Here is an 18317-nt window from a genome sequence, read left to right as displayed (position 1 = left end):
TCTACGTGTTCTTCATGATAACGGTTTACTTTTATTCGCATAGCTATTTCAAATTTCTGCGCAAATCATTTTTCACTAACTTTTCAAAAGTAATCGGTGCTCACTCAAGCGGGAATATTTTTCGATAGTTATATCGTCATTTGCTTAAATGGATCTGTACCAATGATAAAATGTGGAAAAATCTTCAGGATATTACAAATTTATAATTTTACAGGATTTTTTCAAAGTGTAAACTTTTTTTTGATACGCACTGTAGAACTTCAAGAAAGACTTGAACCTGAAATATTGCACTTTAAAATCTAAAACATTTCTTAAACTGAAAAGGGTAATGTATGCTCTATGTCACGGAATAGAAAATAAAATGTAATGAAATAAATAAGTGCATAAAAAATGAGATACAGTGTCTTTGAAAAACAAAATGAATGTTTTAGTGATAATTTTTCGGTAACATGACATTTACTCCTGCAACATTTCTTACGATCTATGGTTAAACATTGGAGGTTTAGGTTTAACACTTGGCTTTTAGGTGCAGACTTTCCATTGGAGAAATTGTTGCCGGCTCATATGTCATGAAACATATTTTTCAAATGTTTTCTGTACAAATATGACATCAAACATAACTATTGCACACTACACATATGTATGAAAAATAACTAATGAAACACTTCTACAAAAGTAGACTACTTTTTCTAGGAACCAATACGATATCTCACAGACTTTAATACAAATGATCACTTCATCACACATGAATTGCTGAAGATGTTTTAATTTTGTATACATTTATATTAAAATAAATGCAAGTTATAGGAACTACATTTCCAGCCTGAAATTTGATTGATAACTTTTTTGGAAGGAGTCTGTGTCTTTGGTGCCAAATAACTGTATAAAAATATATGCATTCACAGCTATACAGAAGCTGTAAATGACTTTCTCCAGCAAAACCGTGTTTGATGAATAAGTAACTGAAATTGTCCTAAGCTACGCTAACACCCTACGATGGATTGGAGAAATGGCCATTTATGCAATAAATTGAATTTCATGGGAACTAAGGAAGTTTTTACACCAGTTTGTATCATTTTTCCTCATTACATTCTACATGTGTTTAGAGCAGCATCAATTCAATCAAAACAAGTGATCCGTTGCATCAAAGTTGGTAATGAAATTTGTAAGATTTTAGCCTTTACTTGAACCAGAACTGTTGTGAGAAATGAAGTGTGCAAAGAAGGACCACAAGCAGCTGCCTTGCAAATGAGCACAGCAATGTTTTTTTGCCAAATAAGCTCATTAAGACGTATGTGATATACAGGGACCTACTGGGTATAAATGCATCAAAGCATATTTGCATCGCAAATTCTATCTAAAATTCCCTCATAGCTAAATATCAGAAAATGACAACTTATCGGTGTAGAAGTTTTTTTTTTTAAGAACATCCAGGTCATTTGCCTGAGAAGCATCCCTGTAAATTTTACACAAACAGGAACTGCAGAAATGACCATTTCAAGATGGCAGCAGCAGCAGCAGGGGGAGGGGGTGATTTTGATGATGATTCTAAGAACACACCATGCCCATGATAGGTACCTGGTGATGATATCATGGAAGATAGGATAGGCTGGGGGTGTTCTGTGAGGGGGGCAAAGAAGATTATCATGGATGAATATATAAAAAAAGCCTGATGATGAAGATGAGTTTATGAACCAGTCAGTACTGTAGGGGAGGGTTTCATGAAAAGTCTTATCAATGATTTTCACCAACAACCGTTATAAGCTACTGCGGAGCCTTGCACCTGATTGGCTGACAAAAAAATTAGTGAGTGAAAATAACTGACATAACTTGTGAAATACTCCCCCAGCAATTCCCATCAATGCACTATGGAATGGTGCATTGTGGTTAGTAAATGAGGGAGGGGTAGGGTCTAAATCTACAATGACTGATGTGGACTTTATTTGTCCATCTGAATTCCACTATTTTGTGCCTGAGCATCAAGTACAATGTCATATGCAGAGCAACAAAAATGCTATCATACCCTTTAACAAATGATTTACATTCTCGGTAACACAGTTGCTGATGTAACATACTTATACTACATTTAATTCAGTAATTGTTGTATCATGATACATGTTTTATGTGCATGGATTGGGATATTTTGGGAGGGGTATCATGTGATTCAAATGGCAGTAACATACTAGTATGCTTTTTTGTACTGTAAACTTGGATTATCACTGCTTTGGTTCATCTGTTGCTATCGATCTACAATTTTTCCAACATTTTATAGGAATGTTTAGTAATAGGCAATGCCTTCTACAATGTTGAATAAAAGTAATCTTGCTCTATCAAACACAGTATCCAATCCAGGTTTACAGTAGGTAATATGAATGTTAGTTTTGGGCAATGAAAATATATATTCAGAAGCGGTTAGTAATGACAGGTACATGTAGTGAAAGGAAGGGCCAATTTGATCTGATCTACATCACTGGTATACATAATGAAATAATGACAAACTTTAGACTGTAGAGATGCTCTTTGAACAAACAAATCTTCATCGGTGACAGTTTGATATGAATGTATCAATCAATCAATATCCAATTAGAAATTATATTGTCAATTTGTTCTGGTATACTGAAGTGATTTGTGATTTGATTACAAGTACAACATATCCAAGAATGGTAATGATGAAACAAAAACAAAACAATGTCAATATATTTGTTTTACATATTAATAGCAGAAATTTGACAGAAGAAATACCTGTTATTTGCAGTAAACTTACATTTAAAAACACACGTACCATATATAAACGGTTCTGTCAATTTGAAGCGATTTGAAATAGATATATGACTTGGATTGTCACGAGAGAAAATCTAGGATCAACAATATGTAAGGTACTCTTGAGAGATATAATACCACAAAGGCTTGAATAAAGTTGATTCTATGAACAGGTAATAGGGTCATGATAATTATGATATCACCTGGAACCAATAATTCACATGAAAACAAGACATAGGATATATCCATCAAATGTGTACATGGAGAATAACTGAGGGGCAGAAGAAGAAACATCCAACAACAATCACAACAGGTGTAATCATTTACTTTCAAAGCCTTGTCCAAGGATTCCCTGGTCTGCAGCGGCAGTGGACGGAGTCAAAGGTCGAGCTCCAAAGATGGACTCGATCTCTGAGGGCTTGTCAACATCCCAGGTGTGGGAACCTCCATGGATATCATCTGAAGCATTTGTGGTGATGGGGGTAAAGTCTGATGATGGATTAGTCACGAGGGGTGACGAAGCGAGGGCGCTCTGCAAGGGAACCTGAGGGGATGGGTTTGGAGAGGGGAAAGGGGTGGGGCGATGGGTGGGAGAGAACTTGGGGTTCATAGCGGGTGATCTGGGAGTCTTAGCCGGGGAAAGGCTATGGCCCATTGGGTCAAATGACACTGAATAATTTGGGGCTGGAGGGCTACCGAACGGAGACCTGGGAGATGGTTGGTCAATGGCTGTTGGTACGTTGGGGCTGACAGGGTCTAACATGGGGGAATAATTAGGGGTAATGGGGCTGCGGGCAGGTGATTTAGGAGCAACTGGGTCACTAGCCGGAGGGAAGCCTTGGCTTACTGTATCAAAGGATGGGGTATAGTTGGGAACCTGCTTGGGTTGAGAGGGAGCTTGGGTAGTCAGGAGGGAACCATCAGAAGCAACACTGGGAGACAAAGGATCCAACTGATTCATGGGGATTGGCTGAGGAGCCATTGGGGCCATTAGATCCCCTTGGTCTTGAGGGTGCTCAACACTCTTCTTTGTTTTCATGTAATCATCTTCAATGCCAGCGAAGGGATCAAATTTGTTGCTGGCAGCACCTTCAACAGGCTCACGAGCGTGACCAGAGGGCTCCAGTACGGAAGCTTGACCATCAAAATCAGCTAGGAATGGGGACTGGTCAACATTAGCTTGGGGTGCAGGTTCACTTGAGGTGAAAGGGTTGTTTGGGTCAAGAGACCCTGACATGTCTACATATAGCAGTATAACCAATAATCAGCGATTATAACCAGTAGGGAGAGATATAATACCATAATTGTACATAAGATAATACATTGGGATGTACAAGTATAAATCACAGAATCACATTAAGAACAGATATATTCAACACGGTTGAATGCATTATGGACATGTACGGGGGTGGAAAGAGAAGATTGAAAATTCAAATTAATTCATCTGCTCCATTAATGTTGCCTTTTGAAACATAAATTGCTGTAATAACTATCTCTTTTTATTGATATCAAACAAATTAAAATATCCTCTGTCTGAACTGGCAAATGTGCGAAAAAAAATCCTATAAATAAATTTCTTGACTTACGTGTATGGACATATATAAAATTTTAATAACTCAAAGCCACGTTACCAGAAATTCATTCACCAAATTCGTTAGGCAGATACTAACTACACTTGGCAATAATAATTCACAGGGACACGAACACCATGAACAAAGGAAGGCAGAATGCGAGTGAGATACTAATACTACAACTGAAACTGGCTCGTAGACAAGCTGGCCTTTACTGATCATTCAATCAACGGCAAAAACCAAGTCCATTTGCACAAAAATTCTGATAACATTTGACATTTCTCTTGGTAAAATGTAAAGGAACTTCCATCTGAAATCTTAATCACAAGTCTATCATTCTAAAGGGAAGAAACAGACTTTCTTCAAGGGTCTGGCACCAATAATCAGAGACAAGAATTATGGTGGTATACACCATACAAAAGGGTACAACCTAACATGCCCTATACTATCTTCAAAATTGCCTCCAAGACAACGATCATTAACAGGGAGTTTTCATGGGTATACTGTTAAATAATCAGTTTCAAACGTACAATCCTCCCGTTTCCAGGGAATCTTTAAGTCACATGACTATTTTCACTTCGTTATTGTGAAAATGGGCTACAAGGACCCAATCTAGCAAAGGGTTTTGTTCAATTAAAACTTTGAGACTGATCTCAACTCATACTAAAACTGGCTATCACAGCTATTTACAAGCAAGGGCTGAGGGCTCCATAGCATAAAAGCTCCTATTATTGTTAACTCAGCCATCCAATGGTAACGTCCACCTTAATTTTGATTGGCTGTGAAGCATTCTGACCATGGTAGTTACAATCAATTGGCAAAGTTACCATTAAAGTACTGTTTATGCAACCAGGCCCTTGTCTAACAATTCTATAACATATCGACTAGCTAGTCAGATAGAGAATGATACAGTACTGTCTGTAAATGGCGACGGAGCAAACAGCTCTAGGGTGTCCACATAGCTGGCTGGAGCCGATCGACTGGCCTGATTAGACGGACCGGGAATGTCAATGGGAACAGGCTCAGAGACAGCTGCCCAGGAGTGATACAAGTAAAGTATACTTAAGACTTGACACACAGCAAAGCAGTACAAATGTCAAACTCTGATGACATATGAAGATGAAATTGTAATCTGTGTAGTATCTTTATATCAAATCAAGTCAATAAGAAATGAAGCTCAAGATATTGAGAAGAATTTAAGCATTTTACTTTTTTATTGTTGCTTTTGGTTTATTACACAAGGCAATGCAAAGATAGAAGCAATTTTATAGCCAAAGCTTTCTTTCTAAAACACGCAAAACTTCCATAGGAAAGCAAGAAACATACAATATGTGATCATCTCCTCATGATTTTAGTCATCAAAACATGAATTTTAGGTAATTCTGACCCCCACCCCCCCCCTGGAAAAATTGAGGCATATGTATCACATGGATATAAAGAAAAGACAACTTCAGTTCAAAACTAATTGAATATTAACTATATATGAAATTTATTCTCTTTTTCCTTTCGATTTCCATTAAGTATATTTTGTCCCACTTGATAAAATGTAACAAAAGTTAATGTAACTTAAAAAAAATCTCCTGCAAATTAATTTCTTCAATGTCCCCCCCCCCCACTTCTCTCATTTCTTGATGTGTATAACTGATGAACCAATAAAAGAAACAACAGATAATAATGATGCTTTACACAAACATATTGGCAAGATGGATGGAAAAACACAGAGAAATGAATTCAAGATAATGGCAATTTGTTCCAGAAGAAAATGCTCCCTTAGGACAAGGCGATCTTCATGCTTTCAGAAAAGATGATCCAATCGATTGATTCCCCATGAGAAAGATGATATAAAACTTAATAAATCAATTGAGCAATTGGTTTTAACATTTTGTCATAGTTCTTACAAAACTTGACTATCATGATCCTGCATGCAACCCAAAAGCATTTGAAACCCTTTCTCTTCTTGAATGCATATCCAAGTTTCATATTTTTATTGAGTCGATGAAGAGCAAATTCAAAAGTGATCTTTAGCTCAAACAACCCTGGGCCAGTATTAAGAAAATCATTGTCTTTTATCATTTTCATTATCATAGTATCCGAAAGAGGTACACCATTGGCTAACATCGCAAACTTACATGCATGTCCATAAGCTCAAATTTGCGCACTTCAACTGATTACACGTACAGATTTAAAATATGTAATGACTATTAAAATAATGAATACATTTAAGATTTTTTAAAGATGATTTTCAAAATACCGGCCCTGCTTTCCACACACTACGCAAGATGTAGAAGGGACAGATCGAGAGGGGAGGATAGAGAGAAAGGGGAGAGGGGTGTATTTACCATTTGGTGATCCCCATGCCTGAGGTTGGTTGGACGACATGACCTGAGTAGCCATCTGTGCTTGGAGAATGGCCGACATTGGATTGGATTGAAGACCTATCAGATCCTGTGATGGCTTCATCCCTGGCTGGTTGTTGTTGTTTACTGTGGTGGTCAAACAAATGGAAATTACACATGAAAACCAAGCATTCTTTATTCAATCCCTCTCTTGAACAATTGGAGCAAATCACTTTTTTGTGATAGTTATAAAACATTATCAAAACTTTTTATAATATTAAATGCAATTCATTAGCTGCCACATCCATCTCATCAGAGATGCTCAAGGCGCACAAGTGAAGGCGAGTGAAAGAAAAACCAACCAAACAAAGGAATACAGAAATCATTGATAAAAGGAGCTATAGAGGTGAGTTTTAGCTTAATCTTAAATGTTTCAACACACTTGCTATTACTGATCTGTCTTGGGAGGGAATTCCACAGCGAAGGCCCCGCATAGATGAAGATGAACACCCTTATACATAATAATGATATATAGGGGAAGGCGGGGTAAGTTGAGCATAGGGGCAAGTTGAGCCACCAGCCCCAGGCCAATAATGAATGAGTCAGACATTGTGGTGGTGTCATGTATTGATGACCCATAGCATAACCCCTAAACCCACCACATTGTTTTCAACTTTGAAACAAAAAGTAGTTTTTTAGAGGGAAAAATATGAATTTCAGCCAAAAAAGTAAAAAAAGAGTGTGAAATAGATAAGTGCTTTATAAACACACACGTCTTTAAATATAATAAAGACATAACAACATTATTAGTCCAGGTATGGATCTTCATTCTTGTCATAGTCTTTTATATGATGCATGCATAATAAATGTGTGGATACAAAATTATCGCACTAAGTTCGGACTGGGGTAAGTTGAGCCAAATAGCATGGGGCAAGTTGAGCCATGGTAATTCCTATGGTAATGTATCTTAAAAAACAAACAAACCATAAAAATCGATTGAAATGCTGGCTGAAAGGAGCAAATTTACATGACTGCTCTTTTACTTTTAAAGGATGTTAGTATTTATACAGAAATAGCAAGTGAAAAGACCTTAAACAAAAAATTGACACGCTGGTTCTCCCCTCATACATTTTGTACATAGTTTTTGTGGCTCAACTTACCCCAGAAGGTGGCTCAAACTTACCCCATATATGAGGCAAGTTGAGCCATTTGACATCGTTTTTTTCAAAGGTCACGATGACTTTCAGTGTGGGGATAGAAAGTTATATATAGGTGGAAAATATTTCAGAAGAATTAAATTTCAAGGCAAGGTACTTATTTCGACAAGATTATTAATCATATCAATTCTAACATGCAAAAAGCAAAAACTGTCACAACTTACCCCGCCTTCCCCTACATGTAATTAGTTTACTAAAAACATGTCCAGTATCACATGTTAGGTATGAGACTCACAAGGAATTGCTAGTCTCTGAATTTCACATCAATGTTTTCTACTTTTTTTTTTTCTTTTTAATGCTTTCAAACCTGCAGGAGCAGCGAAGAGATCCTGGTTGGACGTTGTTGATGCTGTAACAGGTTGAGGTGCTGCTGGAGCGGTGATGAAGGGATTTGAAGCAGGAGCTGGTGCAGGAGCCGGTACTGGAGCCGGTACTGCTGCTGCTGGCGGTGGGGTGTTCTGGACTACAGGCTCCTGGGTGAAAGTGATTGGCTCTGGCTGGTGAGACTCCTTCAATCTCTGCTCCTGCAAGATAATCAAAGAACAAAATGGGTTGATTTTATGAATGACTCACAGGACAACTGAATTCTTTATTTCCTGGCATGTGTTTCTGTAAGTTACGAGTGACTTTACAAACAACTGGGGACCGTTTCATGAAAGTTGTCAGCACTGACAAAATGTCTTTCTCCGACAGTTACCATAGTAACAAACAGAGGCCAGTGCCTTTCAGCCAATCAAAACCAAGGATTTCACTGAAATTGTAAGCACTGACAATTTAGTCAGTACGGAAAACTTTCATGAATCACCCACCAGATCTGGGGAGTGTTTCATCAACATTTTCATTGGACAAGTTGTCAGATCTGACATCTTTCTCTGACGTTGATTGGCTGAGAGGTACTGTCACTATGGTAACTAACAGATAAAATGTCCGACAAGTCCTTTCATGAAACGCTCCCCAGATCTTGTGAAAATTATGTGACCAAAATGTTCATTGGTGCATTGATTAAGAACTTAAGGATCACCAGTCATTTGCAAAGTCACTTGTATCTTACGAAACAGCTCTGAGACATCCATCTCGGCTTAAACGTGAAATTACTGACGTAATTCGGTTTTATTGTCGCAAACTTACAAAGCTGGTTTTGAATCCATGATTTGAAACCATGGTTTATGCCAATTATATGAACCGAGTATTCCTTGTTCAGCGTGTACATTAAGAAAGTGTCCAAAAATGAATATGCGTTTCTACCACAAGGTGCTAAATTATAGACTGTTACCAAGATTACTGCATAAATGAGCTTAATGTTTCTTTAATCACTTTGTCTACTAATATTTCTGACAAGCAAAAAACAAAAAAAAATGGGTGGGGCAGCAACGCCTGCTATGCCCTCCTGGATGGGTCAAAGCTTTTTGGTCTTTGGATAAGTATTGGATATTGTTCATGTAAGGATACACAATTCATTGTTTTTCTAATTGTTTCACCCTTCTAAAAAAATGCACATAACATTCTTTCAGTTTCAAAGAGATACTTTGTGTCATGGCATAGAACTTAAAGGCACTTGAAGACTATTACTCACCGTGTGAACATATCTTAATCATACAATAAGATTTTTTCTAACCCATTTATTGTAAAAATGATAGTAATACATTGAGTTAGTATACCGCACTTTCCATCGTATCTTATAAATACCTCAGTCACATTTGCTCTGCAGAGATCGTACAAAGAGTAAAAAAAAGTTGTTTTATTCATTTTTATTCAAACCACCTATATGTAGCTGGTACAAAAATATTTGTTTTCAACTCACTGTATGGCCACTGTAGAGCAAATGTGACTGAGGTATTAATTAGATGCTAAATGACTAAGAGAAACAAAACAATATCTATATACTGATAATAATGACAAATAGACTTTGTATAGCACACTTTCCTTCTTAATTCAATGCCCTAGACACATAAGATAAAATTTGAGAAAGAAAAAAACACACATTATGGCTTGTATTTTGAAGTCGGTTTGAACTTAAACTCAGGTTTAAAGTTGTGGTTTAAGTATGGATGGCCAATTGTTACATAAATCACTATCAGTAGAGATATCATATTTCAGCTCATTTGGCTCTCAAATCATTCATAATTGTCTAGGAAGTATAAATAGATGATTGTCTTCACCATCGATGAATCAGGAAAGAGCACAGTAAATATAAGAAACATACAACTTAATAAAAATTTTGACTCTTTTGGGGTCCCATAATTTTAGTACAGAGTTAGACCATGGTCTACTGACTTCAGAATATGGGCCGCACAGTTTCAAACTTTACAAATGAATACATTATACTTAAGTTGTCTGTCAAAAAGCACCAATATAAAAGCATATCTTCAGGTTGCCCATAAAGGTGGTCACCGACGTCTGGTAATAACAGTAGCATATAAAGTAATTGGATTTATGCCATTGTCACACTTAGAAATATATCATTATGACAAAGAAAGGCATAAACATGTACCCAAAGTATATATGGGTATATCCTGCTCATACCTGTACAGCCACTGTGTAGACAATCATTTTATATAAATTCATACCTACAATGTACAATGTTTTAAGGGGAATCCAACACAAATGTAAAAATGTAAGGTTATCTTAAAAAGGAAAAAGAAAATTTGGAGAAGCAGATAGGGGAAAGTATCAAATCTGACAAACTATAAGAAACTTTTTTAATTTCAGAGAGTTGAAACAAGATGCAACTATGCTACCTATGGGATTTTACAATGCCTGCATTGGTAATTGAGGATGAAACCAACATCTCCATCCACTCCAATACACAAAATACCTCAAATGTCACATCTTTCTAAAAGTCTAATTAGAAATATTTTCCTTTCAAGACACTGATATACATGTAACAATATGTCTATGTTAGAGCTCGATAATGCCTTGAGGGAAAATGTGCTTTGGAGAATAACCACAAATTCTGGATGGATTTGGTACATGATAAACGAGAAAGTACAAGTAGCCCAAACCACTTTTCACAATCTACTCACCAATTTGCCAGTTTGATATTACAATTACATTACATGAATACCTGCCAAAACACTAAAGTGCAAAACACTTGCTGTCATGTTTAAGATTATAAAAATAAGATCAGGTATTAATAAGATGGTACAAGCTGTGGAGGTAACGTGGCTGAGTGGTCTATTGCGCCTGACAAGACACATGAAAGTCCAGGGTTCAATACCCGGACACGGCACCTATGCCTGTGAGCAAGGCATTGAATTGATAATGTTCTATTATCCTTTATTCAAATAAATGGAAATGCTATGTATGCAATCTTGGTAAATATATGTGCGCTTAAAAAAATTGGAACAAGCGGACTGGAGAATATATATCAAAGGACAATTCAATATACTGAAACCTTTACGGGAAAGTCTTTCTATTATTCTACCCAGTACTTTTTAATCTTATTTTCTTTCCCTTTTTCCTGTTTATTTCAACTATTCCAGGAACATGCCATGCATATGGTTCTATTTCAATTCAGATGCTACAATGAATTCAAACTTATCAAGGCTTATAAAACCATGCATTTTCCCTTGGGGGGAAAAGGCTTACACATGTTTGGTTTTATAATATACAAACATGTACCGGTACTCTCTTTGATACAGAAATTAATAATTTTCATATGGCTTATTTTAAAGTTTGAGATGATTAGATCCCAAATAAAGTGGTGGTGCAGTATGGAGAATCCATATTATACAATGAACAATGTAGCATATTCTCTGATAGAGGTGCGATCATTAAAATATGCATTGCAATAATAATAATAATAATAAACAGTTGTATAGCGCATATCACAATTATGAATAATGTCTCCATGAGCTTCCAAAGGACTTGGATTTTACCCCAGCTGTAGCTTGGCTGCCGTAATTACTATGATTACAGCGCACAAGCATTTCAAGGAATAAATTCCTGCAAGGTACCCATTCACCTCACCTGGGTTGAGTGCAGCACAATGTGGATAAATTTCTTGCTGAAGGAAATTACACCATGGCTCGGATTCGAACTCACAACCCCCTGTTTCAAAGTCCGGAGACTAATCCACTGGGCCACAACACTCAACATTTCTTCATGCAATCATGTTGATAATCCCTATTAAAGGTGAAAACACATGCAATCTCATTACAGATTATGAGCAAAGTATCGGATAGGCAAAGGGGTTTTCCCTACAAAAGTTCATTCAACATGCACTACATGCCAATTTCTATGGATTCCTTCCATATCTACTCTTTTCTTTCTACTTGGAATGCAGTGGTGAAGATGCTTCTAGGTGGATTTCTTGCATCATAATTACCTGTATCATGCTTGAATGAGACATGCAAGAGTGAACCATTCTTCTTAATTCTTATCCATCTACATGTAATGTAACATTTATTGGCACATTAGTGATTTCATATTTCTTCATGCTATTTGTAATACTATTTCAATATCATTAAGTATTGCTGTACAATGTACTTATGTTGCTTTTTTATGATGATTTGAACTATTCAGCTCATGCCACAAATCAATCTAAAACACCATTATTATTTTTACAGTATTTATGATATTATTCACCAAAATATTATGTACTTCAGTGATTGGGAATTCAAGTTTATGCCAATCCATGATAAGAATTCAATGAAATGAAGAGAAAACTTATTTGAATCTACTTTTTTCTGTCTCCATATATGTAAATGAAAATTCAAAGCTTTTCATTTGAAATTTGGATAGGTATTGATGACAGGCAATGAAAAAAAGCACATTAACAGCTGTTTACATGACAGCATGACTTTCCTATGAATTGCAAAATTTCAATATTTCATGCTCATTACTTCTACATGTAAGATTACATTCATATTTATGTAATATTGTATGCTGTATATTTTTTTAATGGATGTGAATAAAGTGAATTGAATTGAAAAAAAAAACACTTTTATTCCATAAATTATCTGAAATTCACTGCGCATGTAGTAAAACAATTGAACCATGAACCTAATTTTTGCATGCACACTAGAAATTGGCTAGAGGGACAGATAAATCTATATAGATTATCACCTAAAATATCTCCTAATGCGAATCAAAAACATGAACCCAGCATCAATTAAGTCTATGGCATGAAGAATCAGTTTTTATCTGTTGTTCTATCCGGTAATAAAGTCTGTGCCATGAAATATCTGTTTCTATTAGTTGTTCAACTCAGGTGGTTTCAGACCACCTCGAAGTTCGTCAGTTCCAGGTATTTTCTGATCAGAAAATTTACCCTGATAAGAAAGTACCAGGGTAATTTGGCCAATGTTAAAGCAAATTACACGTTATCTTCCCGAAAGAAAATTCCCACTAAATGGTAGGTACTTGTCAAAATTACGAGAACTTTCGCGGGGATTTTTCAAGGTCGCAGGTATGTTGGCAATGTGAAAGCAATTTACGGGAACTTTTATCCTAGCGTGTATTTGGGCGCGGGCACCTTGGTTGGCTGCTGAGCTAATGATTTTGAAATTTTGAATCTTGCGCCTTGCTTGTTTGTCAGACCATAATGCGCATGCTTGGACCTTCAGGAACTTATCCCGTAGGGTATGTTTCGGGGCGGTGTGAATGCAGGATAGATCAATCGGTATTTCTTAGCCTAAAAAAGTTCTCGTAATTTAACGGGGATTCTCACGATCGAGGCGGTTTGAAACCTTCTCTAGTGATCAATCGGATCAATTCAAATAATGCAAGTGATGATGCAAACTAAAAGGCATGCCTGAAGGCAAAGGTAGATCATTCATGGTAGCCAAGGCAAAGAGGGGGTACCTGATCATTAAAATCAAAGAGGATGGTTGTTGCCACTTCATTCAAACTCTGTGAGGTCTCGCTATAACTCTCAAAGGTATGGCTAAAATTCTGAAGTCAAGAAGAGATAGATACTATATGATGTTTGCTGCTAATAGCACAGACCATTAGGTGTACAATAACATGTTATGACTGTCTCTGTAATAATCGGTGCTGATTATCAAGGAAGGGAAAATCATTCAGGTATAATTTTTATATAATTGAGGCCCAAAAGCCATCACCTTTGTTATTACCGAGAACCTTTATAAAGTTGAAGAAATCCCTTGTATCGAAACCAACATGCAGAAATTCATTCAATACTAGAGCTCAAAAGGTTAATACAATGATTCAGAAGTGTCTGAAGGTTACAGTGATTTAGCTAATCTGTTCATTTTTATTTCATTTTTTTTATTGCTCCAAGGTATAGCCAATGCCATAGATATAATAGTAATTAAAACTTGGCCATTAGTAATAAAACATTGGTTTTACAGTGCAAAGAAAGTGAAATTTAGTATAAATCCCAGTCAAAATATTATTTCAGACAAATACATGTAGTATAAGGATTTATTGCTAAGATGCCTGATTCCTGGCACATTCTACAAGATGCTTAATGCTGAGCATTGTCTGCATCCTTTATGTCAAAGTGAGAGCAATATACATGTAATATTTTCAGTAGTAGACAGGTTATACTGAAACAAGGCCACGTTTCACAGCCCCAAATCAATGACAAAACAAATTTCAATTTCTCTCAATAGTCATTGCAATTTGTTTTTAAATGTTTCAAGTTCATGAAGTCCTTTGTGGATTGACAGAGGACTGATATAAAAAGTGAATTCCACACAGAATATCATTCATAGATTTCTTAATAACCGCCATTTCAAATGCAGGGAAAAATTTTCCTGGTATCGCATTGAAATTTGCTCCACATTTTTGAAAGACTGCTATGCATTAAGTCTTTTGTATAGCATATTTTTTTACATTGGACTGTACATTACTTTGTTGAGAGCTTTTCTCTTATGACCAAAAATGCTATTCAAATTTGTAAAGCAAAATTATTCCCTGAAATGGATTCCTTGTCGGAATAAACACTGTAGAAACATATGCAGATACACCGTTTCTATATAGTACACACTATCATGTACATGTACAGTATGCAAGTTGTTTTAAAGATGGAAAAAAATGAATTATTAATGAATTTAGTACTGCAAAGTACTCTCATGAATGCGCTAATGGTTATTGCTGAAAGTAATATACACATCACAGGGGAACGATTACACAATCTAAAGTTGCATATATGTGGGGGAGAGAGGGAGGGATAACAATTTCAAAACCATATATATATGCATATCACATAACAATGTATTTGCTTGCACTGGACAATTTTACGGTTTATATCGTTGGTTGATTATTTAAAATAAATAGAGGAGAGAACATACATGTAGGTTGAAATAATTTGTTTCAAATCATGTGTGTCCAGGTCCTTTGAATATGACGATGTGCACTCTTGAAATTCTATAATCATGAAGTTTGAATTGCATAAGATACATAAAACTAGATGTGTCTCAAGCAAACACCTAAACAGTTGATTGCTTGTTTTGAAATCACATTTCCACTTTGATTATCAAGCTATCAAGTCATCTCAATGATTATGCAACACTCAAATCATAAAGCTTCATTTAATGGCAGGGGTTTTTATCTCATTCAATCGGATCTGCTTCACTGAACAGACTCTATTGGGAATTGTTATAGATGAAAAGAATCTTCCTTGAGGGGTGAGAATCTAGTTAGTGCAATACACCTACTTTTGGGGAGAGAAATATACTTTTTCTTTACCAAACCATTATGGAAATTTGATAAGAATACTTGAAGAGGAGAGTGGACTGAAAATGAATAGAGAGTGAAGATCTCTTCAGTGGATAAGTGGGGGAGTGGGGGAGACAATTGACACTGTGTGAAAAATAGGGTAAAAAACATAGCACAGAAAAGTAAAGACTGGTTACATTGAAAATGAAAGAAGAGGGGATCACAAAACTGTATGTCTAGTAGACTTGTTGCAAAAAAAAACTGTGTTCAAACGTGACTTAATTCTTAACCAATGAACTGCATATATTAGACTTGTGCTTGGATATTTTTTGTTGCAGTTCTGCAAGTGGGCTCCTGTAGGGGTATACTTAGAGGGGTAAGGAGATAAAAATGATACAAGAATAGGAAAAGGAGAGAGGGAGAGATGGTAGATAATGACTAAGAAAAAGAAGGTATAGATCAAAATAAATAGATAAAGAGACTGAATAGATTGAGTTTGAAGCTGGATTCTGACAAAGTTCAATAAAGGGTATACAATAAACAGGTGACTCTGTATTTATCAAATTTCTTGGGATAACAGAAATATGTTCAAATTTTAGGTGAAATTGTACTCATACCTTTTTGCAACGGATTTTCTTAACCCCATACTATCCTTAATCCCATACTATTTTTTTCCTTTTAACACAAGCTCAATTTTCTGCCCAACCCCGGCTACGAAAATGCTTGCTTATCTCAAACAGAACATAATTTAGTAATCCCTGCCTAGTGAAAGCCATTCATGAGTGCGTATCTCTGATTGGTCAACAGTGCTGGCTCCGTTGCCCCAGGAGTATACATTGAGGGCTCTCTTTGGCTTGGCCAGAATGTTTTTAAAGGGGAATCCTGCCTTGGCCATAGAATGTTGTGTTGGGAAGCAGAAAAATGAATTAAACAGAATAGTGAAAGTTTGAAAGAAATCGGACAAGCAATAAGAAAGTTATAGCTGCTTTAAAATTGAGATCACTAATACCATGTAGATTTCAAATTGGCAACTGGGTAAGTAAATTATGACAAGGGGCAAGGACAACTTTCCCATAGGCCATGTACTTTATTATCAGGGATTTGTGGTTTTCTCCTAAGTACCCATTCCCCTGGGGCAGTAATCTCAATATAATCCAGGAAGTATATTGTTTAATGTCCTCATGAAAGAAAAATATAATTTGAAATAAAACTTTTGGGAAAAATGACATTTCAGCCATAATATGTATTGGAGTACATGGATGAGTAGTCCTTGCCTTACATCACTATGCCATCACATAAGCGGCCAATTTGAAGTCTCCATGGGTATAGTGATTACCAATATTTACAACTTTAAAAAATTCATAACTTTCTTGTTATTTGTCCAATATTGTTCAAACTTTCACCTATCAACTTGTCTGATTTTTCTTTTTCTTATAAAAACAAGGTTTCATTTGGGTTGGATTCCCCTTTAAACTAGCGATCTTAACCCCGGACTATCACTCTTAGCACAGCAATTGCTTGGCTAACCCTGCTATTTTGCAGGGCCAAATAATCCCATACTATAGGTGGGGTTAACCCACTTTGCAAAAAACGCTGTGAGAAGAGAAAGTGGACTTAGAATAACCCCGTACTATAGGTGAAGCTAAATGGCAATTTAGTTCCATTTACTGTTTAATAGGGGTTAAGGAATTTTTTGCTAGTGTAAAAATCATACTAGAAAAGGATATGAACACGTTTCGTATATTCTAGCCTGAAAAATTGCTTCAAGTTGAATTATTTGACTTATGCAGAGTCTACCGTACAGATGGAAAGGTAAGGTTTTAAACTAAAAACTGACAAAATATATGCATGCCTTGAGTGCTGCTAATCTTGCCTTCTCGTCCTCGAGTGCTTTCTTCTTCTCTTCATCATCAATGGCTGCTGCTGATGAGGAGAATGCATTTAAAACTGTCTGCACTGTATTGGCTCTGTATATAAGGAAGAAGATATAGAAGACGCAATGAATATATGATGATGATTATAACTTCTGAAGGTTTCCATGGCGAAGAACAATAGTGTAGGTTTCACGGTACACCATGTATCTTTCTTGGGCAAATGTTGGTCCCGAAAAGGACCATCCAATCTCGACGTTTCGACAAACTGTGTGTTCTTGTCGTCCTCTTAGCTAAATGTATTTTAGTGCATCTGATAACATGTTCCAGTCATGCATAAAGTGGTGCGTTACTTAACAAACTTTACATTCTCCTGAGGACGACAAGAACACACTTGTCGAAACGTCGAGATTGGGTGGTCGTTTTCAGGACCAACATTTGCCCAAGAAAGATACATGGTGTACCGTGGAACCTACTACACTATGATAATGATTACAATGCAAGGATTGAGTAAAGATACATGGTGTACCGTGAAACCTACTACACTATGATGATGATTACAATGCAAGGATTGAGTAATCGCCCTGGTGGGTGGTTCATAAAGCTCTTCTTAAATTACCGATTGCTTTATGCACGACTGGTGAACCTTACTTGTATTATTACATGTATCCCTTCTTAGGTAAATGTATTTTAGTGCACCTGATAACTTGTTCCAGTCATGCATAAAGTGGTGCGTAACTTTACAAACAGCCTTTACATGAAACACCTACCAGGCTTTAGTCCGGCTGGCTATCCTGTGGTGCGCAACTTTTTAAGTACAGGCTCACAAGATTTCTTGCTCGAGGAAACTAGGGCTATGGCTGGGATTTGAACCCATTATCCTCTGATTGAAAGGGAAGAGTCAGAACCACTAGACCATAATACTTCCACTTATAC

At 36.4% G+C, this 18317-nt stretch overlaps 1 protein-coding gene across 9 annotated transcripts in view; it reads right to left on the bottom strand.

Annotated features, from left to right (window-relative positions):
• Window positions 1–18317, bottom strand: part of LOC121413317 (phosphatidylinositol-binding clathrin assembly protein-like) — a 90193-nt gene that overhangs the window by 15858 nt on the left and 56018 nt on the right. For 4 of the 9 annotated variants that reach the window (XM_041606096.1, XM_041606098.1, XM_041606099.1 and 1 more), the window contains 5 exons: window positions 17363–17477; window positions 13690–13779; window positions 8192–8408; window positions 6671–6814; window positions 3088–3999 (listed from right to left, as the gene is read on the bottom strand). In XM_041606096.1, the coding sequence (XP_041462030.1) occupies window positions 3088–3999; window positions 6671–6814; window positions 8192–8408; window positions 13690–13779; window positions 17363–17477 (1478 nt within the window). The remainder of the gene's footprint in view (window positions 1–3087; window positions 4000–6670; window positions 6815–8191; window positions 8409–13689; window positions 13780–17362; window positions 17478–18317) is intronic. The other 5 variants (XM_041606104.1, XM_041606103.1, XM_041606097.1 and 2 more) reach the window with 4 other exon arrangements.

This window comes from Lytechinus variegatus, chromosome 4 (assembly GCF_018143015.1).
Source record: "Lytechinus variegatus isolate NC3 chromosome 4, Lvar_3.0, whole genome shotgun sequence".
NCBI lineage: Eukaryota > Metazoa > Echinodermata > Echinoidea > Temnopleuroida > Toxopneustidae > Lytechinus > Lytechinus variegatus.
Note: the sequence above shows the minus strand (reverse complement) of the source record. Positions and strands in the feature narration are given on the sequence as shown.